This window comes from Sturnira hondurensis, unplaced genomic scaffold (assembly GCF_014824575.4).
Source record: "Sturnira hondurensis isolate 20B ecotype Veracruz unplaced genomic scaffold, ASM1482457v3 Scaffold0008380, whole genome shotgun sequence".
NCBI lineage: Eukaryota > Metazoa > Chordata > Mammalia > Chiroptera > Phyllostomidae > Sturnira > Sturnira hondurensis.
The window spans coordinates 1,858,611-1,883,930 of NW_028081011.1; the positions used below are offsets into that span (position 1 = coordinate 1,858,611).

General features: G+C 48.1%; 1 protein-coding gene across 2 annotated transcripts in view; it reads left to right on the forward strand.

Moving 5' to 3' along the window:
• Positions 1-5,534: 5,534 nt before the first annotated feature.
• Positions 5,535-25,320, forward strand: part of POR (cytochrome p450 oxidoreductase) — a 76,887-nt gene continuing 57,101 nt past the window's right edge. Inside the window, exon 1 of one of the 2 annotated variants that reach the window (XM_037054789.1) lies at positions 5,535-5,630. In XM_037054789.1, coding sequence (XP_036910684.1) covers positions 5,550-5,630 — 81 coding nt within the window. In that variant the 5' untranslated portion in view covers positions 5,535-5,549. Of the gene's footprint in view, positions 5,631-16,288; positions 16,370-25,320 lie in introns of those variants that run through there. The other variant, XM_037054793.1, reaches the window with a different exon arrangement.

Sequence of the window (25,320 nt, forward strand, 5' to 3'; positions counted from 1 at the left end):
AGCCCCCAAATTTGAACAATTCACAGACAGCTACTGCAGCAATTTTCAACCAGGGTGCCATGTCACACCAGCGTCCCTCCGGAATTTTTAAACACGCAATACCTGACTGTTTAGTCGGGGGCCCTGACTTATTTTCCTTTAGATTGTTAAATAAAACAGTGACAGCCCTGGCTGGTGTAGCTCAGTGGATTGAGCGTGGGCCTGCGAACCACAGTATCTCAGTTCAATTCCCAGTCAGGGCACATGCCTGGGTTGCGGGCCAGTTCCCAGCAGGGGACTCACGAGAGGCAACCATACATTGATATTTCTCTCCTTCTCTCCTTCCCTTCCCCTCTAAAGACAAATAAATAAATAAAAATATAAAAAAAAACAGTGACAACAGCCAGTAAAACAATAGCTGTCCGGCATGAATGAACAAAAAATTGTATCTATTTTTTGTCAGATTGGTAAAAATATATTTTTTTAGTGTGCTGAGGGACTTTTGTGATTAGTTATGTGTGCCATGAGATGAAAAAGGGTTGAAACCACTGAGCTGGTGAATCATAAGCCCTTATCTTCCCTAACCAAGGACACTTGAGAACAAATAGTTTATACCTCTCCTTCCTAACCACTGCATAAACAGTTCAATCACCCCGGCCAGAGGGACAGATAACGGGCCCCCATTGGTGCCAGCCAAACCCGGGGACGAGTAGAGTCTGGGAAACAAATAACAAGAACCCGATTAGAGCCAGATAAACCTAGGATCAAAGTAGAACAGTGAAGCTGAGCAGAGAATGAGCCCAGAACTCCCCTGCACACTCATTTTAATTCCTCAGCAAATTAAAGAATGCACCTGGAAAGTGGATAAATATGCTGCTGAAACCCTCCCCTAAGACTGTTAGGTCGGAATTGCTCAGGAAACCAAAGGGACACAGCCAGCCAAGGAGCAGGGTTTATTCGTGGGGAATAAGAGGGAAAAGTGGAGCCAGCCCAGGGAGGTTGGGACTCACTCGGTTGCTCTTAGGGCAGGGTTTTTAGGCGCAAAAACCCCTGAAGGGTGACTGGTTGGGGTGTCAGAGTCTGATTGGCTGGAGCTGGTTTCTGGGTGCCATTTCTGCTGACCATTGTTCTTGATGCATCTTGTCAGGCTCAAGTTAAAGCTGCATCCTGTCGTGCCGGTTAGGCCCACCCCAGACCCCAGTCTCAGCCGGGCATCTGTCTGTCCTGGGCTGGGTCGGCAGGCAGTGTCCCAGGCAGGCCTTTTCCCAGGTTTCCCATGGTACGGTTTCCCCACCTGGTGATTTTCCATCCCTCCTAGGCCTACCTAGGTCTGTCAGAGGCCTCCCCTGAGATTCGCTGCCCTTCTGCAGAAAAGAGATAAAAATCCTCAGGCCAAAGGGTGCCAGCCCAGTTCCTCTTTGGAGCACATTCACACCTTTCTTCCCTCTGGGCACACATCTCCTAAACTCTAAGGGTCCCCACTAGAAGTACAACCCGGGGCAGCAGGGGGAGCAGCTCGGCCCCAGGCTAACCCCCTGGGCCTGTCTCCAGGGCCCCTTTTCTCTGAATCTCCAGAGAGTTGACTACAGCCCAGCATGGCTCACTCCTTTCCCATAACATCTAGGGTGCCAAAGCAGAGCACTGTCTAGGCCACAGGTGGCAAACACAAGGCCCACAGGCCAAATCTGGCCCTCCATCTGTTTTATCTGGCCCGGTACCTTGTTTCCACCCAGCGACAATGCCGAGCTCTCACTTAACTGTTCAGGAGTAGTTACATTTATACAGTCCTAAAATTACACTTAGCCGTTTGAAGGCAACCGTGAGGCTGATGTGGCCCCTGGTGAAAATGAATTTGACACCCCTGGACTCTAGGCTCTGTGCTGCTGTGTCTTCTATCCTGGGCCCTTCCTTTGTCTCACTGTCCCCAGCTTTATTTAATAAATGCACACTCGCAATCACCTGGACTCGTGCTGTGAAATCTTTCCTGCACCAAGTCAAGAACCTACGCACTGCAGGCCAGCCTGAGGCCAACTCCCTCTGGGCCCGATCTTGGTCTGGTGGCAGGCGGGGCCTATTTGAAGACGAACAGCCTGCCTCAGGAGGTGGGGGATGCTGTCACTGAGGTGATTTGGGGAAGGGTACCATGGAGGGCTGGACCTCACACGCTGGGGCATCTGGAAGACCATTGACTCTCAAAGAATTCAGGCAGAATTTGGACTGATCACAGTCTACCTGGTCCTCATTCATGTAACAGACATTTATCCTAAATATTAGGCTTCTGTCTCTTTCCTATTGTCGAAGCCACTCCAGTGCCAGCTTGCCTGCTCTCCTTCCTCCCCATCCAGGCCTGAGTCCCACCCTTTGCAGGCAGCGCCTCCTGGAAGGCCCCGGGGAGCTGGGTAGGAGACGGGAGCCACGGTGTCATCAGGCCTTAGCTTCCGGGTCTGAATCACTGCTCCAAGGCAAGCATGGTTGCAGGACGCTGCTCTCCCTGGTCCCCGGTCCATTGTTCAGGGCACTCCTGGTGGTTGCTGGGTCTCTGAGGATGTCCCTGCCAATGTCTGGAGTGTAGACCCTGCCCTGGACCAACAGGTGCAGTGAGGAGCCCTGAACACAGGAAGGGGGCGCACTCAAAAACAATGTCCTCACTCGCTCTGCTGCCTTTACCCCAGCTGGCCGGTGTGTGTGTGTGTGTGTGTGTGTGTGTGTGTGTGTGGCAGGGTGAGCGTTACCATCCTTTCCTTGCAGGGAGGAAGCTGGATACCCAGAGATGAGACACATCAGTCAGGATTCCATCTTTTTTTGCCTCTTGGGGCGGTCAAAGGTGTCATGTGCTGCTGAGAAACGGACAGAATAAAGTGAGGGAAAAGTGTTCTCTGCCGGGGAAAGCACAAACTCCTTAGAGTGGTTGGTTGTCAAGGCTCCTCACAGTCTGCCTCAAATGTCAAATGGTCCAACAAGCCACTTCCTCTATGAAGCCTTGCCTGACCACTGTTCCTCAGGTAGAGCATGTCACTCACATCCTTGGTGGTCCCATAGCATTTTGTATGAATCTCTGAGCACACGGTAGGCACAATACCCTGGGCCTGCCTAGTACCCTTCTCCTCTACTGAAAGAACTCTCTTTTTTTATTTTAAAAGATTTTATTTATTTATCCTTAGAGGGGAAGGGAAGGAGAGAAATATCAATGTATGGTTGCTTCTCATGAGTCCCCTGCTGGGAATTGGCCTGCAACCCAGGCATGTGCCCTGACTGGGAATCGAACTGTGATCGTGTGGTTCGCAGGCCTGCACTCAATCCACTGAGCTACACCAGCCAGGCTGAAAGAACTCTTGATTCCTCCCTCCCTCCCTCCCTCCCTCCTTCCCTCCCTCCCTCCCTCCCTCCCTTCCTTTTGCCTCTGCAATCTTCCTGGCCCCAGCAGTGTATCAGTTTTGGTCTAATCCAGTCATGACAATCCTATGGTCAACTTTTCCAGCCTCCCTTGTAGTTAGAGGTGGCCATGTGACTCAGCTCTGACCAATGGGACATGAATGTAAATCTGCAGAAGGCAGGGTTGGAAACCCTTTGCCTTCCACTCTTTATTCAGTCTTGAACACAGATATGATGTCTGGAGCTCTGGCAGTCACCTCACCTTGAGACCATGAGGGAAAAGCTAGGAAAATTACAGAAACATTGGCTCTGACGCTATTGACCTGCTGAGCCAACGCCAGCAGCAGACATACATTGGACTTCTTGTTTTGTGTGAGAAATAAAACCTCTATTTAAGGCTTTCTTGATTGGGTTTTCTGTTGCTGGTAGCTGAGTGCCTTTTTGCTACCTAGCACTTTAAAAATCTAACAGATTCGGGTGGGGGTCTGGTAGATAGCAATGTGAACAAAATTAACTCCATCTCTGTGCCCCAGGTATCTTTCATGCAGTTACCTTTGACCGGCCTCATTGTCCTTAGCAAGCATACTGGGGCCTCCTCGTCGGTGAGTGTCTGTGTTGCATAAACAAGCAGCCATAAATATTTTTGTTAGTAATTGCCAGGATGGCATGACAACCCAGATAAATATCAAACTGGCGATAGTATTGATTACTATAGTATTGATTCTGAACAATCATCCATCACAAGACCCCCGGAAGGTATAGACCCTGGCTTGTACTGCATCCTTTGTCTTGTCAATCATGAGTACCCGAACTGTGCTTTGGAGAATTCCTGTAACAGGGGTCTGTCAGTGGGGCATCATCTTGGCAGAACTGCTGGGCTGTCTGTCTGCTCTGACCCAGTTTTCCTGCATGTAAATTACCCCGTCATAAATTCTGCTGTGGTTATGGAGTTGTCTGCATCATTTCTCAGTCTGAAGACACCTTCCTTTTATGGTGGCCTTTTATGTGTCTTTGGGCACAGTCAGACATTCGGCTACCACAGTCTCCTGCTCCAAGATCTACACAGCCACCAGCCCTGCCCCACACCCCAGGGGCCTGGCCTGCACCTCTCCCTCCTCCTTGACTCTCACTCTCTTCCTCAGCCTCTGAGGTGCAGGACTGGGCCTCAACTTTGCCTCTTCCACCAGCCCCCACGCCTCCCCCTGCCCTGCCCAGGCGAAATCCCCATCGTGTCTCTCCTGAACCCAAAATGCATGCGCTGCTCCCCACTCCCCATGGGCCTAACTGAACCCCACCAGATGTGCTCTAAGCAAACTGCACATCTCCATCAACTCTGACACCTCTGCCTTTTGTCTGTCTGTAAAACTCCCAGGCATCTGCAAGTGCCAACCCCCAGATTCCTGCTCAGTCTGCCCAGGACAGTCTGTCCCTCCTCAGACACCCTCAGGCTCTGTTCATAAGCTTGTAGCCACCTAATTACTTGCCAGTCCCTCCCTTCAGAACCATACATTTTCCCAGCGAGAGCCAAATGGTGAAACACTCATGAAACGAGGTAGGAAAAGGGGAGAGCTCTTAGGCATGTTTGGATCAGGCAAGGTGAGCTGTTTAGGAAATAAGGTTGCTCAGGTATATTTGCTCTGGTTTCCAGACGCCACACCATCCTAGTCACCTTTCTTGTCATTCATTCCTTCCTTCCTTCATTCATTCAAAGAGCGATTGAGTGCCCACATGATAAATCCTATGTTGATCCTATGAAATACTGTAATTATTTCTATCTTAGAGATGAAGAAACTGAGGCTCAGTGCCGTGCACTTGTTCAAGGTCCCAGGGTATGGAACTGTCATGTCTGTCTATCTCCTGAGGCAGGGATCTAACCCCCAAAGAGAGGACTGCAGGGAGTGGGGAGTTTGTGTGTCCCAAAGGGCCTTGCTCCCCTGGGCCCTGCTGTGGAATCCCCACGGGAAGCCTGGGCTTGGGTGGATGGGGCTTCCGTGCTATTTTACGAGATGAGGGGTAAGGGCCTTGACCAAGGCAGAGACTGTTCTGGAACCAGATCTAGACTTGGCCTGCTGCTTTAAGTGCCTGGCAGGAGAACTCCAGGTGGGGATATTTCTTGGATAGGGATACCCTGGGCTACACCCCTAATCCCTCACGCCACACCTCTCTGACCCGTAAGAGGCCACCATGGGACTTAAGCCATGGGAAAGCAGGATGGCCCTCACACGGGACTTGCTCCAGCTGGTCAGCCCTGCCACAGGCATCCACTCCCAATTTCCCAGGTGGGTGCTTCCTCAGCATGGGAACAGGGTGGGATGGACAAGTAGGGGCCAGAGGCTGAGCTTTAGGAAGAGGGAATCCAGCTGCCCACCCTTCCCTGCTCATATGAGGGAAGCCTAGTTTGGGCCAAGGAGGGCAGAGACCACGCTGCCTGTACTGGCCAGGTCAACTGGAACTAGGTCAACAGAGTTGAGGCCTGGGGGCAGCTGGGGCTGCATGGCCATAGCCACAGCTCAGTGAGGAAGTGGAGTAGCTGGCAGGGGAAGGGAGAGGGGAAGGAAGGAACTGGCATGGGTCCTGGGCCCAGTGGTGTAGTAGAAAAAGTTTTGGGTAGGAATGCTGAAGCAAGGGCTTTGGTCCCAGCCATACCATTGGTTGGTTTACGTTTACTGTGTGACCTTGGGCAAGTGTTTCAACTTCTCTGGACTAAGTTTTCCCATCTGTAAAACGAGGAGGTTGCATGTGATGATCTGGAAGCTTCCTCTGTGATGAGCATCTCTGCTTGAAGTTAGCGATGCAGCTAGATGCTCATGCCTCTCACCTGTCCATCTCCCCCCTCACCCCGCCTCACCCTCATCTCATCCCGCAGCTACTTCTGAGTTCCAGCCCTGAGTCCTCAGGCCAAGGACTGACAACTCTGGGTAATTTTCCAGGGCTTTATGGGACACAGATCTTCATGGTCATCATCTCTCTTCCTTGGAGGCAGGCCAGGCAGGCATTTTTGTCTGAGAGAAGGGGAATGGAGTTGAGTGTCCAAGGCCACACAGTTAGGGAGGCACACGGCCAGCCTGCCAAGGGCAGTGCTGCTGAATGATTCCCGTGGGCCTGGATTTGCAGTGGGGGCCCAGATGCAGGGCGTGGGGCTGTGTTCCTGATGAACCTCCCCAATATTTCTAGCTCTGTACTTCTTGACCTACCTGCAGGGTAAAAAAATGCTTGTGAAAGTGTAAATAGCTTCTGGCCTCCGTTTTCCAGAACAAGGTTTCCTGGTGTGGTGCCTGGTGATTTCTCTGCTTCATGACATTTGGAAGCCACTGCTCTGGAAGATGTGGGAGGAGGCCGAGTGTCTCTGCAAGCGGGTCTGCAGGGACCGGTGGGGTGCCACTTGCAGCCTGCGAGGCTCCTGGTTTCTTGGGGTTGGGTGGCTACAAGTGGCCATCTGGAACTGGGGGCCCCAATGCCAGGAGTTAGGTTGTCCTCTGAAGACTTTAAAAGGGGCAGGAGGCTGACCTCAATGCCCTCTTCAAACCGAGTGTGGACAGCCAAATGCAAACTGGGCAGCTCAGGCCAGGAGGGAATTCACAGGGCTACTTCCTCCTCACATGAAACACTAGTCCCTTTTGAAAACACAGGTTCTGAGGCATGATGCCAGACTTGTTTGAATTCAAACAACTGAGCTACAGCAGCACCTTTTTTCTCTCGGCAGAGGCAATGCTGCCAAAATGATTAAAATGATCCTGTTATTGCCATGGGTCTGCAGGAGAGGCCTGATCAGGTGTCCTTCCTTGTGGAACATGATACCCCAGAAGCAAAGGGTTTCTCTTGCAGGCCCCAGAGAGTTGCTGCTGGGGTGAAAAGTCTCTCTGAGCCCTAATGTGGGCACCACCCCTCCCCCAGGAATGTACTTCATGTACTCACGCTGTTTGGAAAGAATCTTGTGAAAAATAATCCTGAAAAACAGAAAGAGTAATTGGTGACAAGTGGTCGTCCCCTTATCTTTTATGAGAGAGCCAGTCCCCCCCTCTCACTGGCTGGCGGGGGCGGGGGCTCGCGCTGACTTTTCGCTGAGGTCTGCCACGTGCAGGATGCTAGGCACAGAAGCTGCTCTGGGTCTCCCCTCCTCGCCTCGGCCCATTCCGTCAGTTCCTCTCATACCCAAACGCCAAGCGTTCATCTTTAAATATCAGGAAATACGACAATATCTCCTTTCCCCTTCATTGAACTTGTTTAATACTTAAACCAACTTCAGAAATTGGGCTGGTTCACCCCCATTTTACAGATGAAACACCGAGGCCCAGAGAAGGGCCCTGGGCCTCAGGCAGATGTTCCTGAAGCTCAAGTTGCTCAAGCTCCAAAATCCCCATTTGCTGAAAAACAAGAATATATAAGAAAATTAAAACTGGAAACACTACTGAGTGAGTTTTAACTTTTCTGTCATTGCAGACCATCCATCTGTGACTTTATATAACAAATTGAAACAACTTCTGGATAGCTGTACTTGTAATCTTACACTTAAAAAGAAGCCCCACCAAAACAAACAAACGAAGAGGCCCCCCAAATGCATCAGCCACTGCCAGGGTCTCTCTCAGGGACGATGGGGCGGGAAGGAGGCTCCAGGTCGACTATCCTCCCGGTATCGGGTTGGTACGCTGCACCTGCTGCACCTGCTTTGTTTATCTGCAAAGGTGGGTGGGAGAGTAGTCAGATACGATTAGCATATTCTTACTTCATATCACACTTAAAAAAAAGAAGCCTGTAATCTCTGTTAAGCAGCATCAGATTAACTTGCATTGTGAAAGGTAGAAATTACGCGGGATGTATGTCAGCTCGTTCAAAGGGAAACTTAAGCCAGTCTGCGATTTCACAGTTGGATGGGCTGCCCCAAAAAGCAGCGAGCGCCTGGTCTCCAGATACGCACGAGGAGAGCCTGGAAGCCATTAGTTGCCAACGAGGTGATTCCACATGTGAGGAGGGGGGTGTTCAGGCAGAGGCTGTGTAAGATAGGACCCTAAGAGTCTGTGGGGGCAGAAGCTTGGAAAGAGACGCTGTATGTGAGTGAACACAGGAGACAGGGTCACAGGACTGGTTTTTGGGCAGTAAGGGGCTTCAAAGCCTGGATGGCCTTGGCTGGGAGCATAATGTCAGCTCAGTGTCACATTTAGGGCTGGTGGTTGTCACTCGACTCCCAGCTCTTCTCTGCTCTGCTGTGAGGCTCTCATTCTGCCCCGCATGTGTCACTATGCTCACAGGTGCAGGGTGGGCTGGGAGAGCCTTGTCTCGGGCCCAGCCATAGAGTGTAAGGTGGCTCCATGGGCCTGGGTGTCTCCAGGCAGGATCCAGGAAGGATACCTCTCACCATCTCACATCACAGATGCAGCAGAGGTGGAATAAGATGAAGGAGGCACCTGAGAGTCTAACCCCTTTGTAAACTGCCAACTAGTCTCCACACCAGAGCAGGACAGAGCCTCAGTTTCCTCTTTCATAAGATGGGAGCTGTAGTTTGGGATTGTGTGACGTTTTTGGTTACATCTGTGGTTCTCAAACTTCAGCTTACATCAGTGTCACCTACCGGGCTTTTGTTAAAACACAAGGGTAACACCTTCCCACCCCTGCCCCGAGTTTCTGATTCGCTAGACTTCGGAAGGGCCCTGAAATTTGGCATTTCTAACAAATTCCAACGTCATGGAATTTCCAACCCCCCTAGTTGGGGGTCCCACTTTAAGAACCACTGAAGTAGTCCAGGGGGTGCTTGGAGGTGAGTCAGCTAGGAGACTGTCAGCCCCTGGAGGCCAGGGACCACCTTTAACCCACTTGCATTTCTGCTAAGTGACTGTTCAGTACAGGCACATAAGACGCTCTCAGTATGTGCTGTTTGAACTAAACATTAATGGACATCATGTAGGCTCCTCCTCAGAGGTCCTTTCACGATAGTCCTCAGTGGGCTCTGGTTGCCATGGAAACAACCAGCCACGACCAGGCAATTTGCGGAACATAGGGGTTCTTTGCCCCCAGCCTAGCAGCACACGAAGAAGAATGCGGAGGGAGAACGGGGAGGGAGGATGTGGCTTTCAAACCCCCCTTCCCAGGACACCCTCCACCCTCTGTAACCTGCCCTAGCTGCTGCTCACAAAGCCAGGAAGGATTTAAACTGGTTTCGTAACACAAAAAAGGAACAAAGAGAAGGGGGTTGGGGGATGTAGGGAGTAGGAAAGAGGAAGGAATTGTGCTCCCTGAGAACCACTGTATTCTTGTCCTCTTCACACACTAACCTTTTTAAATCTGTGGGCCTTGTTACCAAGGGCCCACAGGACCTGTACAAGGCCATGCAGGCCTGTCTGGGTTTTGGTTCCCTTAAGATTGGAAACCTAATGTGTTGTTGCCAAAAGCTGTTTGTTCTTCCATTTCAGGGATGCCTCTTTGAAACTGTTGAACTTCGGCTGTGGTTAGAGGGACCTCCAGGTGTGGGGGTAGCAGGAAGGCTGAGAAGCTAGTTTGGGAAAGGTATTTTTTAGCACCTCAAGGAGCCAGGCTGGTCGTCATCTGGGCTTCACCCTCACAGGAGCTGCCGCTTCCTCTTAACCTGCGCCTCATTTGGATCCATCCAAGCTGTACTATAGACAGCCCCATCCCCTACCCAAGTTCGGGCCAAGTTTACCCAATAAAGCAGTGGTTCTTTCATTCCAGTGGGGGTAAGAGTGAAGCTTTTTTAAGATATCAATTTCTGCCTTGCCTCCAGAGATTCTGATCCAGTGGCTGGGGGTAGGGATGCCCTAGGAATCGAGTTTTAACAGGCCCCATGCTCATTCCGATGTAGGTAGGTACCTCAGCCTGACATAGGAGGATTGCCCTGTGAGCCATCCAGGGCCTCTGCCAACTCCTGGACTCTCATGGTCTCTTCTGGAAGCCCCCAGGTTGCAGTGACTTCTTGTTCAGCGCCCCAGCTGCCTCTGCTCTCTCTTTTTCTCAGCTGTTCCCTGGGAGCAATTTATCTAATCCTACATCAACATGTACAGACAGCATGTCCATGACACCACCCAGTTGGCAAGCTCACCCTATAACCAGCAGGGCCACACACATCTGGCTTAATAACCCAGCAGCCAGGGTCTCTGCTGAGCCAGGGTCTCAAGGGCCTGGCTCATGGCCAGTCAGGAGGCTTGAACTAGGAGGCTTTGGGCAGGCTACGCCACCTTCTCCTGATATCAGAAGGGAACTAGGATGTCTGGGGTCTTTTGTAAAAGAGGTTTGAGCACAGAAGTATCCCATCTGAGGAGAAGGGACACCCCTGCACCCCATCCAGGTGCTCCCCTTCCCATCTCTCCCTTAAAAGATCACACCTTCCCCATGAGTCCTTAACGGAGCGACACCTGTACCTATGCTGGGACAAACCTTCTTCCATTTCAACGGAGAGAGCCCCACAAAACAAATCAGGGTCTTGGACAGGCCACAAAGTCCTTGTCCTGCAATGTCCACAGTCCAGTCCCCTTGTTCCCTCTCACCCCATTTGGCAGGACTTGGGGGTGGAGAGACAGAGAGAGCTGACCTTTGACAGACCGGCCTTGGAGAGACCAAAGAGCAAATACGTGATTTAAAGTAGAAAATACCCTGGGCCTTGGAGGGCCAGATAGCAGTGAGGGAGCGTCAATTCCGGAGGCATTGGGACAGCTTTCCGGGGGCAGGAGAATGGGTGAGATACAAACATACAAACATGGAAAAGTGTAAGCCTGACGGCTCCGAGGGATGAAAAGGTATAGCATGTGTGAGGATTCCTCCAGTTCAGCTGGAGTGTAAAGTGCGTGGAGGAAAATTAGGAAGGTCAAACTGGAGAGACAGGCTGGGGCCAGATTTTGAATGCTCTTGCATTCCAGACTAAGGAGATCCCCTCACTCCACAAGCTTTCATTGTGAACCTGATGTGAAATCTGAAACCCAGTTAGGAATTCAGTCTGCTCCTGGGCAGTAGCTAGTCCAGACAGGGGCAGGGGGCACTCAGAGAACCCCGAAGGAAGTCTCTAGAGAAAGCTTGATACGCCAGATCCAAGGAGGGACTGAGTATCTGTGTCTCTCCAGTCGTGCAGGAACTCAGACACACAATGGCGTGTGGTCACCAGAGAGAAGGGGCGTGGGGAGCATGGGAGAAGGCAAAGAGGACCCAATACATGGTGATGTAAGAGCAATTCACTGTGGGTGGAGGGCGTGCAATGTAATATACAGATCATGTATCCCAGAAATGCATGTTTTTAAAAATAAAATTAGAAAAATGAGTAAATCATGCTAGGGGGCCAAAAAAAAAAAAAAAGACCTTCCAGGAAGAGGACAGCTGCCCGAGAAGAGACCTGTCATCACAGGGGTGGCGGGCTTGGCCGCACACACCCGAAAGGTGTTAGCAATGCCACTGCTCGTTGACTTTGCTTTTAGGCCCAAGTGACAGATGAAGCAGAGAACGCATATTCCGAATGTAGAGATTACCAAGCTCAATAATGAAAATGTCCGGGTTCAGACAAGCTGAAGTTGGGAGGGGCAGGTTGGGGCGCAAAGGGAAGGCAGGGGTGCCGATAGCTACACTGTGCAGCCCAGCGTGCTCGTGCCGGCAGTGCACTAGGACAGTAAGGTCTCAGGCTGACTGCAGTTACAAAGATGACTAACGGAGGAAGCAAAGTAGGCATATGAATGTATTATGTTGAAAAATACGTGGGTAGGGGAGGCAGGCTGTATGACACACGACAACCCAATGACCCAACTCATCCTCCACATGACCCGAGAGATAACACCTCATATGTAGGACCATGGCCATCCACAAGAACAGCTCTTCACCAGCATGCACATAGACCGGAAGGGCTAAACAAGGTGGTGAGCGACTCTTTCTGGGCAGTGAGTGTGAGAGGAAATGGCGGGGAGCCGGTGGGGGAACGGTGTCTGCGACCCCCCGACATGTACAGTTTGGTTTAAGAAAAATGAAGTGGGTAGTCACTATTTAGGTGACTATCGAAAGCTAGTAAAAGAGTTGGGTCTTTGACCAGTGACAACGTTATTTGGATATTTTAAAAAAGTACTTATGTGTTTGGCTCAGAATAAGTAAAACTTCATAAGGCCCGAAAGGTAAGGTACAAAGGCACGTAGGGATGCTTCCCTTCCCTGGCCCCACTTCTCCTTAAGAGACGACCAATGTCGCCTTTTTTTTTTCTTTCCAGAGAGGTCATGCACACTCAGCCAGATGTCTATACACAGTAGGTGCATTCTTCCTCCCCTTTCTCTGCCTGCTGTTCATTGCTTTGCCTTTTTATCAATTTAGCTCAGAGATGGCTCAGCACCAGCAATGAGCTTCCTCACTTGTCCTTTTTATAGCTGGATGGTACTCACGTTCGGATGTAGCAACAGTGAATGATAGCACCTATTTCCACACAGCTCCACCAACAGCGTGTCATCTAACTTCTGGATTTTGTCATTATCAGGTGAAAAATGGTATCTAGGCCAAGTTTTAATTTGCATTTCTTTTATGTGTGGGTTGGGGAAACTTTTCATATGGTTAAGAGCCATTTGGATTTCTTTTTCTGTGAACTGATGATGATTCATATATTTCCCCATTTATGATAATCAGGCTTTTTCGAATTCATTAGTAGGGGCTCTTTATTATGGAAACTAGTCCTGTGACCATTAATAATTGCAAATATTTCCTCCAGCTGCGTCATTGAATGTCATTCTTTTGACTTTGCCTGTAGGTATTTGTCATACATTGTTTGGATTTCTACATAGGCAGATTCCTCAGTCAGTTTTCTCCTTTACGGATTCTGGGTTTTGTATACTAACTCAGAAAGGCCTATTATAGATTAACACAAAGTCTCCATGGTTTCTTGTAGTTCTTTTCATTTTTCTTCTTGCTCTCTTTTAAAAATGATTTAAACATTTTATCTGCTAGGAATTTACACAAGGGGGGACCCCCCCAAAAAAACCCCTGAATTATCTTCTGGAGGGTGGGCCTCTTATAGTATAGGCTTCCCCAGCTACGTAAGTGTTCTAGGAACCCATCTGTATCAGTGTGCCAGCTGGCATTGTTGTGAGAGGCTGCATTTGGCTTCGGTGAATTTTTTTAAAGACTCTTTCAATGCATTTGCCCATTTCATGAGGGGTGATTTATGAGTGCACCTGCCCACACTGCGCTGAGTGCGCAGCAGTTTTTGACCAAAACCAGCACGGCCTCCAGGCCCCACCCTCCTGATCTTGATCTTGATTCACCTGATCACCTGATCTTACCCCTGGCGACTGTTTTTTATTTCCCCAGAAGAAAAACAATCCTCAAAGGGAAACAATTTGCCAATGTGGAAGAGGTAAAACAAAAATTGGCAGAAGTACTAAAAGGCATCAATATGGACAAATTCACAAACTGTTTTGAGCAAGGGGAAGAATGACTCAATAGGTGTATTGCATCACATGGAGAGTACTTTTCAGGTGACCGAATTTTAAACATGTAAGAATAACAATTTTTATAAATAAATTGTTTTGGGGTCCCCTTGAACTTGTATTAGTGTAAGGTATGAGGTGTATTTCCACCTACTTTCCCCCCAGCTGGCTAGTAAGAGTGTGTTTTGAGGAGGGAGGGTAGAGGGACAGGAAGGCAGGGCAGTGAGCACAGCAGTACTATACCGGGAAGTTTTTCTAACAGTGGGTGTAGAAGAACCTGGAGGTATCATGCATAGTCAAGAGCTGTCAAGATCATCCAGTTGCTGAAAGGTCAACCCAGGTAAGCCTGCACTAGGGCTAGGGAAGCAGAAAAGGTTAGAAGGTGGGGAGGTCTTGGAGATAGAATTCACAGACTGCAGTTACTGGTTCAATGGGAAAAAGCAAAAGAAAATGGCCTTTCCTGCCTCAGGGATGCTATTATCAGATAGAGAGCACTTGTTATTATGAGTTCATGCTTCACAGAGTGAGTTGCAAGGATCCAGGGTCAAAGTGACAAAACCTCACTGGGACATCAAGGGGAGATGGTCAACCTGGTGTTGAAAAGATGAGAATATCAGAGATCTGGGTGATGGAATTCCCCACTACTCTCCTGAGGACCTAATATAGGAGTTACATGTTTGGTCCCTTAGTTGGACACCTTGTACCCCACCCTGCCCGCTACTGCATTCATCAAACCTATCAGACCGACTGGTTCCTGGATACAGGAAGCCTGAAACTGGGGCCACAGTAACACTTGCCTCTATGCACGCAGGACTTGACTATGTTCAAAGTATTTGGTTGTTAGTTGGTTGGTCCCATTTCCAAAAAAGGGGAACCAGCTCTGAACAAAGTGAGTTTCCCACTGTTCCAAAATAAATGTGCAGCAGAGCCTGTGACACTAATAGTCGTAATTATTATAGCAATGACATATTTCTAGATCACTTACTATTGTACTAAGCGTCTTCGGGCTCAGGAGTTATATCGGCTAATCCTCAGAACCCTATACCACACCATACCACAGAACCCTATGTGGATGAAATAGAGGTTCTATGGAGAGTAAGCTCATAAGATGATCTGATCATAAATTCCTAACTGGGCAGATCATGGTGGATAGTCAAGCCCCAAGCATATATAAAACTTCTTAGGCAAAAAGCCTACCTTTGCCTTAAGCAAATCCTGTCCATTGTTTCTGTGCATCCATCTTAACACATCTTTGAAAGGACCCCCCTTCAGATCTGCTCCTTCAAAAGCAATGACCACCCTCAAGAAAGCACATAATCTTGTTCACTATCCTTTAATCCAGCGATTTTCAACCAGTCTGCCAAAAGACTTTTTTAAAAAGATGTTATTTATTTATTTTTAGAGAGAGGGGAAGGGAGGGGGAAAGAGGGGGAAACATCAAGGCGTGTTTGTCTCTAGCACACCCCCTACTGGGGACATGGCGTGCCACCCAGGCATGTGCCCTGACTGGGAATGGAATGGGTTGCTTTGGTTCACAGGCCAGCACTCAATCCACTGAGCTACACCAGCCCAGGCAAGACTTTTTAAAACATGCGATACCTGACTAGTGAGGGGCAATGATGTCTTTTTTCCCTAGATTGTCAATTTTTAAAAAAATGACACCAGCCAACACAATAGCCGTCCAGGATAAATAAATCAAAATTATACCTACTTTTTTTTCAGATCTGCAAATAATACTTTTTTTTGGTGTGCTGCAGAATTTTAGTCATTAGTTTATATGTGCCATAAGATCAAAAAGGTTGAAAATCGCTGCTGTATAATCAGATTGCCTCCTTGCTTTCTCCCACCTTCATGTACGTTTCCTTACATCCCCTTCTTTGTTCTAAATACTTACAAGAAGTTGCAAACTGTCATTTCTGAGAATCATTTTTTTCCAGCCTGATTAGGTCTTGCTTCCAGGATATTTTGTTTGGTTCAAATAAATTTGGTTTGGACATGCATACATCGACACCTATAACTTAGAAATCGCAGTAGGAGGCAGAGGTAGGTCTTTACCCTGGAACAAGACAGATAGACTCCTCCAACCAGAGGCGCTTTTTGCCCCCTCTTCTGGTCCCTCCAGGTCTCGCCTCTACCTGGTCACTTCCCGCCCCCAACCGAAGCAGGCTATCATTCCAATCCCAGGTCAGGCGGGAGAGGACTCAGGAAAATGAGGACTGTGGGAAAGAAAAAAGCGGCCAACACATGTCAGCTGCTGCTTACAGCAGGCCAGACAGCGCGACGCACAGCCAGAGCCCCGCAGTGACCTACGAGAAGGTGGGCACTGGGGCGGGGGTCACAACAAAAGCGGAGAGACTGTTGGCCGAGGAGCCCCGCCCTCCGCGGAACTCAAACTCCAGTGCACAGCCCATAGGCGGTGGGGGTGTGGCCTCTCCAGGCAGTACCAATAGCACGGATTCGCAGGGGGAAAAACCTGGCCCCGGCAGCTCGCGGGTGGCCCTGTTGGGTGGGGCGGGGTCCTCCATCGCCAGGCCTCCAACCCCGCGTTCGGTGCAGGCGGTGGTAGCGCCTCAGTGGTGCAGGCCTGCGTCCTGCTCAGTTTGGGGAGTTCTGCGACGCGACTCCAGGTGAGTGAGGGTAGTCTGGGGCGCAGGCTTGAAAAGGTCCGGGCTGCAAGTGTCGGGGGGTGGTAGTTCTGGGGCCCGACGCCTTATGGTGGCCGCAATTGCTCAGGCCTTGGCGCCGGAGCGAACTTGTGGGTCGGGTGTCCGAGTGTCTCACCCGACACCCGCACCTCGGTTCTTCGCCGGCCGGCCCCTTCTCTCGAGCCAGCCTCTTGCGATGGCTGGAGGGTCATCCATTCCACAGCCAAGGACTCCCGACGGGCTCGGTTCTCGGCGTCAGAGGGCTCTGGTTCCAGGGCCTGCGTCCCTCTCCCTGGGGCTGAGCCACTTTTTCTCTCCAAATCTCAGTTTCCCCGTCGGTACTATGGGCCTCAAGCGACCAGTTTGGGGGGTGACTGGCGTAGGAGGCGCTCTAGGACCCGAATGGGACCCAAATCCGATCTAGCAGCGTCAGGTGGGCTCAGTCCCGGGCTCAGGGAGCCAGTCAGCCCAACCTGTTGTGGGAATCGCTCTGCGTGTGGTTGAGTCCCGGATATCCCTGGGGGGTAGTGTCTCTCACGCAAAGGTGCCTCGGCGGCCACTGTGACAGTATAAAGATACCGGCTCTGTTGGGAAGCCGTGACACCCTTACTTAGTTCAGGAGCCACTGAAGAGGTCGAGGTCGCCTGTGTAGTGGGAAGTTGACCTCAACTTTTCGCTTTTTATTTCTTAAGGCTTGTCACCACCGTGTAAACTGGTGACCAATATTGAGGAGATTAAGGTTATTTTAGTGAACGTGACTGCCTCCTCTGTAGGACCCTCCCAAACACGGCCTTTCCTTTGAGCTTGGCCAAGCTAGAGAGTAGTGCTAGTGCCGAGGGAAACGGGGCTGGAGTGGCTCGTCCTGGGTCTGAATCTTGGGATCTTGGCAGAACGCTTAACTTCTTGAGTCTCTGTGTTCTCCTCAGTCGCACAGTGATACAGCGCCCGCCCCCCACCCCCCCCGCCGCTGCTCGCACAGGATTGAGGTTCTGTGGATTGAAGGAGAGGGTCTTGGAGAGAGGGTGACATTCAGAACTGTTAAATTCCTTTAAGCCGAGCAGTTAACTAACCCTTTGGGATCCATTGCCCCTATTGTGCAATGTTGTGGTTCCTGTTGTTTGGGGAGAAGCCATTGATTCATTAACCACTCACAAGTTCTGCCTACACAAATCCTCTGTGAATGGTTATGGGGTTGGCTTGATCACGGAAACAGTCCGAAAGCCTCAGTGAAGCAGGAAACCCAGAAGGGATCACCGTCTTTTCTTTGGGGCTCTCTGAGAAGTTATTTTACTTTTGAGAGAGTGAGTTCCCGAGCTTTTCATGATTGTCATACTCCTAATGTGGGAAGCTCTTTCATTGGGCAGACAGCTTAATCATTGTCTCAAGTGTCCAAAAAATGGGTATGCATTTCAGAGAATGGAATAATAGCTTCCAGTTGTGTTGTGGTGTTAACCAGCAGAGGGGGCTTAACTCTAAAATTCTTCAGGTCTAGCACTTAAAAAAAAGGGCAAGTAGATTTGAGAAAAAACAGCCCGGGGATGTATTGTACTTCAGCATCTGGATAGCTGGGTGGACTGCAGCCAGCAGGAGCCAGGTCAGTGAATATCCCTGAATGGTATGAGTTTGTTATCAGCCACAGGAGGTGTCAGTTGCCTAAGGAACCTGAAATTTCAGGGCCTGCCAATGACTGGGTTGATCCTCTTTGAAAATCAACATCTGAGTAAATCCTTGTGTACTTAGGAGATAGACTATTTGATATCAGAACTTCTTAGCAAATCCAGAACATTTACTTGTTAAACCCATGGAACATTAAGTTAATGAGAATCTAGCCCCGAAGCACCATTCCCCCCCCCCCCCCCCCCCATGGAAGCTTCTGTATAGTTGTAAGACCTTCAGTGGTTCCAGGGAGCCCAGCTGCCCCTGTGGTATCTCTGGTTCCATGTGGTGTGGGAAGGAGCAGACTCCCTGGATTGGGAGTCAGCAGAGCCCTGAGCCCAGACTCCCTGGATTGGGAGTCAGCGGAGCCCTGAGCCCGGCCCTGGCATTATTGCGGGGTTTCTTTTGGCAAACCACCCCAGGCCCGTGGGCCTCAATTTAGTGCCTTGGAATTTAATTTATATGTCAGATTCATTTGAAAATTAAAATCAGAAAAAAAAGGAGAAGTGACTTTTTATAAAAATGTAAATTCTTTTCTGTTTACAAAAATATTGAGCGCTCATTATTTTAAAAACAGTTATAGAAATACCCACTGGAGGTAGTGAACATTTCTCAGAGCTTTTCACTAAGACAAAAAAAATCACTGTGCTGTAGTATATATTCTCTAGATATTTTTCACATGTAAGAACATTTATTATCTAAAGTTTTAAAACTTCAAGCATAATTTTTTATTATTTTAATTACTTTATTTTTTAAGATTTTTATTTATTTATCTTTTAGAGGGGAAGGGAAGGAGAGAGAGAGAAATATCAATGTGTGGTTGCCTCTCATGCGTCCCCTGCTGGGAACTGGCCTGCAATGCAGGCATGTGCCCTGACTGGGAATTGAACCAGCAACCCTTTGGTTTGCAGGCCAGTGCTCAATCCATTGAACTACACCAGCCAGAGCAAAACCTCGCTCTTTTAAAAAAGACAGAATGTTTCAGTAACCAGAATTACTGAAAAAAAATTACAGGGTTGTAGCTTTTTGCTGTTATTAATTCTGCATCAGCAGTCTTGTTCTTTATCTCCTGCAGTTGGTCAAGTATTTTTGCATAATGAGTTGTTAGAAGTGGAGGAGCTGGAGCAATGTTTGTCAGCATTTAAGTGTATTTATTTAACAAATGTTGACTGCGTACCAGGCAATATTTTAGGTGTTAGGCTATAGCAGTGACCAGATTCCCCCTAGATCTGATCATCTAAGGGGGTAGCCACATCACACACACGGTTTGTCCAATGGTGATAAGTGATTTGGGATTTAACTTTTTATTGTGTATGAGATTCATAAAAATTAAAAGTATAAGAAAATGAAATTGAGAAATGACTTTTAATAAAAAATTTTTCTGTTTGCAAAAATTTTTAAGTGCTCATTATATTAAAAAAGACTATATATTATATTATAGACTATATAAGACTATATAAAAGACTATTATATTAAATAAAAGACTATTCACTGTCTATAGCGCATAGAAAAATATGCGCTATAGACAGTGAATGTCCTCTATCACCTTATCCTGAGACATTTTTTCTGTGGAGAAAAATAATACACAAGAGAGAGGAGAGTGTGTTTGTAGAAATGGTATGACTTTAAATGTCAGGTTGCAGTGCCAAACTCCCCTCCAAAAATACCTTGTCATCATTTTTTAATTGATAATTCTAAGGCCAGTTGACTGATAATGGCAGAGAAGCTTTTATTTCAGAAAAATTTATGCCAGACTCTGCACTGAGTTTGTGTTACGTATGCATATCTGTGTGTACACAAACACAGGCATGTTTTTTTTTTAAGTGCTTCTAATGACCCCCAAAAGCTGGTGTTTTCTTGCCCACTTCATAGCTGGAGAGGGAGCTCAGTGATGAAATCTCTTGGTCAAGGCTATGAGGGTGAAGCCGAGGCCTTACCCAGGGCCATCTTCTTCCAGAGTCCTTACTCTTTTTGTGCTGTATCTCGCTTTCTGACTACAGAGGATTCCTTTTTTGCCTCTCTGCTTTGGTGGAAGGGAAATCTCTTAATACATACAAGTACTTAATGATATGATTGTTCCTCCTCACTTGCAATGCCACAAAGTGCAAATAAGCATGTTTCTTGTACATTTCACTGTATGTTTCATTATGGCTAGGAAATAAGTGAAATAAATGTCTAATAGAGAGGTAGATGATGCCGGTTCTTTGTTGTTGTTTTTATTATACAGGCTGCAGAACAAAACCTGTTTTCCTATACAGTTCTGTTCTCTGGCATTTGATAGAAACTTAGACTCACTGGGTGGGTAGGGAGAAGCTCCTGGATCAAAGGCAGTTTAGTAGCTTGTACAGACAGTGGCCCGTGCCAGGCCATGAAATGGGGGGCTGAAGACCTGATCCAGTTTCTTCCTGGAATAGCCTAAGAGGTGTTTCTGTGTGTTTCTGGAGTAACGTTCACTTGGAAGTGTTTCCATTCCTGTGGAATGACATTTAAATAATACATATTTGGCCCTGGCTGGTATGGCTCAGTTGGTTGGAGCTTCGTCCCCTAGCCAAAAGGCTGTGGGTTCGATTCCCAGCCAAGGCACATATCTAGGTTGTGGGGTCAATCCCTGGTCTCAGTGTGTAGGGGAGGCAACCAGTGGATGTTCCTCTCTTGCATCTATGTTCTTCTCTCTCCATCCCTCTCTCCCTTCCTCTCTCTCTCTAAAAGCAATACAAATATGTCCCCAGGAGAGAATAAAAGATTTTTTTTTGTTGTTTAGGGGCTGGTTCAGGCACTTGAGAACACTGCCAGGGAGGGGAACAAACAAAATTAAATAATTTTATGGCAGATTGTGTTGAGTTCATTCTCGAGATAATACATATGAGGCACTTATCTTGGTGCTGAGCACTCAGGACGAGCTGCTTTTTTGTGTGTGGAAGGGAGTCTTTCGAGGCTCCACAGAAAAGGTGACATTTGACTTCTCTCTTGGAGGGTAGGCAGGGAGGCCACCAAGGCACATCCCCTCTGGAGGCTACGGGATGTAGGTTGCATGAGGTTTGGAGTGAATAGGGATTATCTGAAGGTGTCTGTGAACCATGCCAAGTGACCGGAAGGCTTTTAAATAGTGATATGATTAGCACAGCAGTGTTATCTTGTATTGGGCTTTTCCAGACTTTCTTCTTGCCCAGTGTCTTTCTCTCTTGGTGAATCCATCATTTGGAAACTACTCTTCCTGAATCTGTATCACACCATTTTAGAGCTCCTCGTTCCAAAAGTTGGTTTCCTTCCCCAAATTCCTCCCCAAGTGAGATGTTTATGTTAATTGTATACCTCTTGTTGTTGTTGTTGTGTGTGTGTGAAGGTGGCAGAGGAATCCCATGGGCAAACCATGGCTCTTTGAAGGCTGGTGGCTCCTGTTGGTTGGGTCCATGGGAGCCAAGTTCATCAGCCTCCATTAGGCCTGATGCAGGTTGGTGTGGCAACTTAGTTAAGCTTTGGGTGCGTTGTGACAAAGCACCTGGGGGATCTGGTCCTTCTTGCTTGTGGAGAAAACGGCTGATGTGGGAGGCTTATTTATTTTACTTTTAAAGAGGTGACTCTATTGGGGGGAAATATAAGAATTATCCTTTAATTGGAGTGCTGGAGGGTGAGGCATTGTAATGTCCTTTGGACAGTGTCTTTACGGCTGAGAGAGTGTACAGATGCTTCCAGAAATTAATCAGTTTCAAACCTACACTAGAATTCAACGATGGGTGAAACTGTACTGCCAACAGCTATGGACTGTTTCTCAGATAACTGGATTCTTTAGGAGGCATCCTCTGTTAGGAAAATAGGATGGAAATAGTTGGCTTTCATCTCCCTGTTTGTGATAATGGAGGAAGATGGACTCTGTGGGGTGTGCCCTCCCAGTGATGTGGCACTTACATAATTTACTTCCAGGTGAAATTTATGAATTAGGTTTAGTCATTTCTTAATTTCCCCTATCTTTGTCTTGAGTGCATTTTCCTGTGGTTCTGCCCTTCCCACCCAGTTTGCCCAGCCCGGCCTAGCACACCCCCTCTCCCTTCAGTGCTTATGTAAGAGGGCCGAGGTCTTGGGGTACTTTGATCCTCTCAGGCATGCATCATCATTGCGTTGGGTAGGCTGGGTCTGTACAAAGGTTTGAGGGTTGGGCAGGAACACATGAACTTGTGCTACCTTCTCTGAATCAGGTATGTTGATTCTGCATCTGTTGGTCACTTGGGTTCAGTTTTCAACACCGAGAACAGGGATGGTGGTTCTTTGTATACACAGGAGAATGTACCAGCCAATTGTGTCCAGGACTTTCAGGGGTGGAGTTTAGGTTGGGACACATTGCAGGCATTGCGTTAGTGCTTTGTGGTTTTGTGAGGAAGAGCATTTATTGGTTTCAGATAAGGGTTCAGAACCTTTGCAAGTGTTTAAGAAACAACACCGTGTTATAGGGACGTGTTGGATGTAGTGCCTTATGTAACGTACTTTGCAAACTCTCAAAGGTCATTTAGTATGTCAACAGATACAAAAAGGCCATGGCCTACCTGGAAATGCCATCAGCAAGATCTCTATCCCAGTTAGTGACCTCATTATCTTCTTGGTCTCTTAACATTCTAAGGACAAATGACATCTGTCCCTTTTTCCTGCATTCCTTCTGGATTCTCACCACCGTGCTGTCCTGTCAGTTTTTAGCCTTTGAATGTCTTTCCACTGCCCTGGTGTTATTGTAGCCCCTTGTCATTTCCTGTATGCTCTAGCCCCCTAATGGGCTCTCTGGGTCCATAACATCTCCCCCCTTCTTTGCCCCACCTCCTCTCCAGACCTGCCCAAGGTACCATTGCTAGATTGATCCCACACGGCTCTGTTTTGATTACTCTCCTTTGCTCAAGAATTTACCAGCGCTCTCACTGTAATTTTTTAAAATTTAGCTGTACTTCTTAAACAGAAGAAACCCCATCTTTTAAAAGATTTCATTTGTTTATTTATTTTTAGAGAAAGAGAAGGAAACATCAGTGTGTGAGAGGAATTGGTTGCCCTTTGTATGACCTGGCCCGTGACCCAGACATGTGCCCTGACTGGGAATCAAGCCAGTGACCTTTTGGTTCACAGGCTGGCTCTCAGTCCACTGAGCCACACCAGCCAGGGCGCACTGTCGTATTGTTTCATATTTTTCATCCCTTCCATCTACTTCCATAATGGAAGTGTCTTACAACACAAGGAGTCTAAATCTCCCACTCCCTGCTGGCAATACGCTTGGAGTGGAATGTGAGTTCAGTGAGTACGGGAACTTCCCCGTCATTCCCATGAGTGCAGGCCAGTGTGCGCAGCAGTACCAGGTGCAAAGGCAGGTGCTCTCCAGCAGGGAGAACAAAGGAATAAGTGGATGAATCAATGAAGTGATTATGGCTGCTCTCTCCCAAGTGTACAGCTAAGCTTTCTTCTCTGCAGTGACTGTCAGCATTGGGTCTGATCTGTGTTTTTCAAGATTATTCTAAGGTGCCATATGAACTTTTTATAGGATTTTAATTTTCCATCTAGCTATGAGGTTTTAAACACTTCAAATTCCTCCCGCAATGGACAGTTTATTTAAGAATTAATTTAACAATTATTAAGAAGAGAAAGAACTTGGATCCCCTCCATTCATAGTAGTCTAAGTCTTTCTGGATATTTCTAGTCAGTTATCTGGATACCAAAAGCATGAATAAATGTGCTTATTTTAAAGATTCTAATGAAATGTGTAAAAGGCACCTAGTGTAACCCCTGAGTATGTGCTGGATGCCAGGCCCCGTGCTGGGTGTTTTCTATCATAACTGTGAGGATGGTCAGTGAGGGGCTGAAGCTGAGTGATAAGTAATAAGATAAATAAAGGACCCCCCTGGTTTGTAGGTGGTGTATTTGGGGTTTGAACCAAGTTCTGTCTGTCTCCAAGACTTGTGTTCTTTCTTGGCTCATGTGGGTCTTAAGTTTATTGAACTGGAAGGCCCACGCTATTCTCAGCAAAACCAAAACCATGGAGAGAACTAGTAACTGAGAGGAGGACCTAGGGAAGCAAGGTAACTGTACCAAAACAACAGTCAAGGGAAGCTATTGTGATTGAGCACAAGGCTTAGCTCAGAGCTTCCTAGAAGGCAAGGCAAAGAAGGCTGGGGTTGCACAGCAAACTGCAACAAAGGAGGCAGATCTGTTTCTCACAGGAAGCACTTTTCCCTGGGTCTTTGCAGAAGGTTCATTGAATAAGGTGGTGGCTGCAGCCTCTGTACTCAGCAGGTGCTTGGAGAGCACCTCACGTGTACTGGGTCCTCCTTGAGATGCTGGGACTGCAGGTGTGTGTGGATGAGACCACACAGGATGACGACGGCTTAGAGAGGGTGGAGGGAATGTTCCAGAGAATGCAAGAGCATGACCCCCAGCTAGCCAGCCCTCTCTGGGACCCACTAGGGTAAGGGCAGAGAACTTCGGTCTCTGGTATGATAATAGTAAGGGCAGGGCTTTTGGAGATGGAAGCAAGTCATGTATTTTATCAGGCAGGGGTAAAACAGAATCTGGGAGAGTGAGCAGGGAGAGACCCTTTGCCAGAGGTAGGAGGCAGAGACTCCATAGAGGGGGTCCTGAGGTTTTTAGGCACATCTCATGAGTAGTGTTCTGCCATTTTGCTATGGAAATTGAAAAGCCTGGTTTGACTTCGTGCCCCTTAATGGGTGGCTTTAAGCAGAGCCAGGAGTTCTCAGAAGGAAGCACTGGTCCTGTTCAAATGCTCACGGCTGCAGGGCCCGCATGCGGTTCCATCGCACGTGGAGTGATGACTGTGGTTTGGGAGATTCCGTTGATGCGATCGTTGAGCGAATGTGTGTTTTGACACCATGGTACGCCAGGCCTCGGGAACCCTTGAGGAACAGAAATACAGGAAAGCTCCAGCCAGTCACCAGCTCCGACTGTGTCTCCAGGGGCTATTTAATTTTGAGTAATTCTGTCACCTGATGGTACAGCCAGGATGTCAACTGCAACTCATTCAAGGAAGCAACTTCTATTTGTAGCTTTGCCTTGTTCTAAAAACGTTTCGAAGGGCATGCAAGTAGATGATGACAGAGTGGCTCTGGTGCCATTTAGTCTGGGTTTGAAATCTGCTTCTAGCTCGTATCAGTTCTCTGATTTTGAACAAGCACTTTAATCTCTGAGATAATTACAGTGCCTCTGCCTCAGAGGGCTGTTGTAAGGGTAGAATGAAGTAGTAGAATATACAGTGTAAATGTTTAATTATGTTAATTATTGCTACAATCAGTATT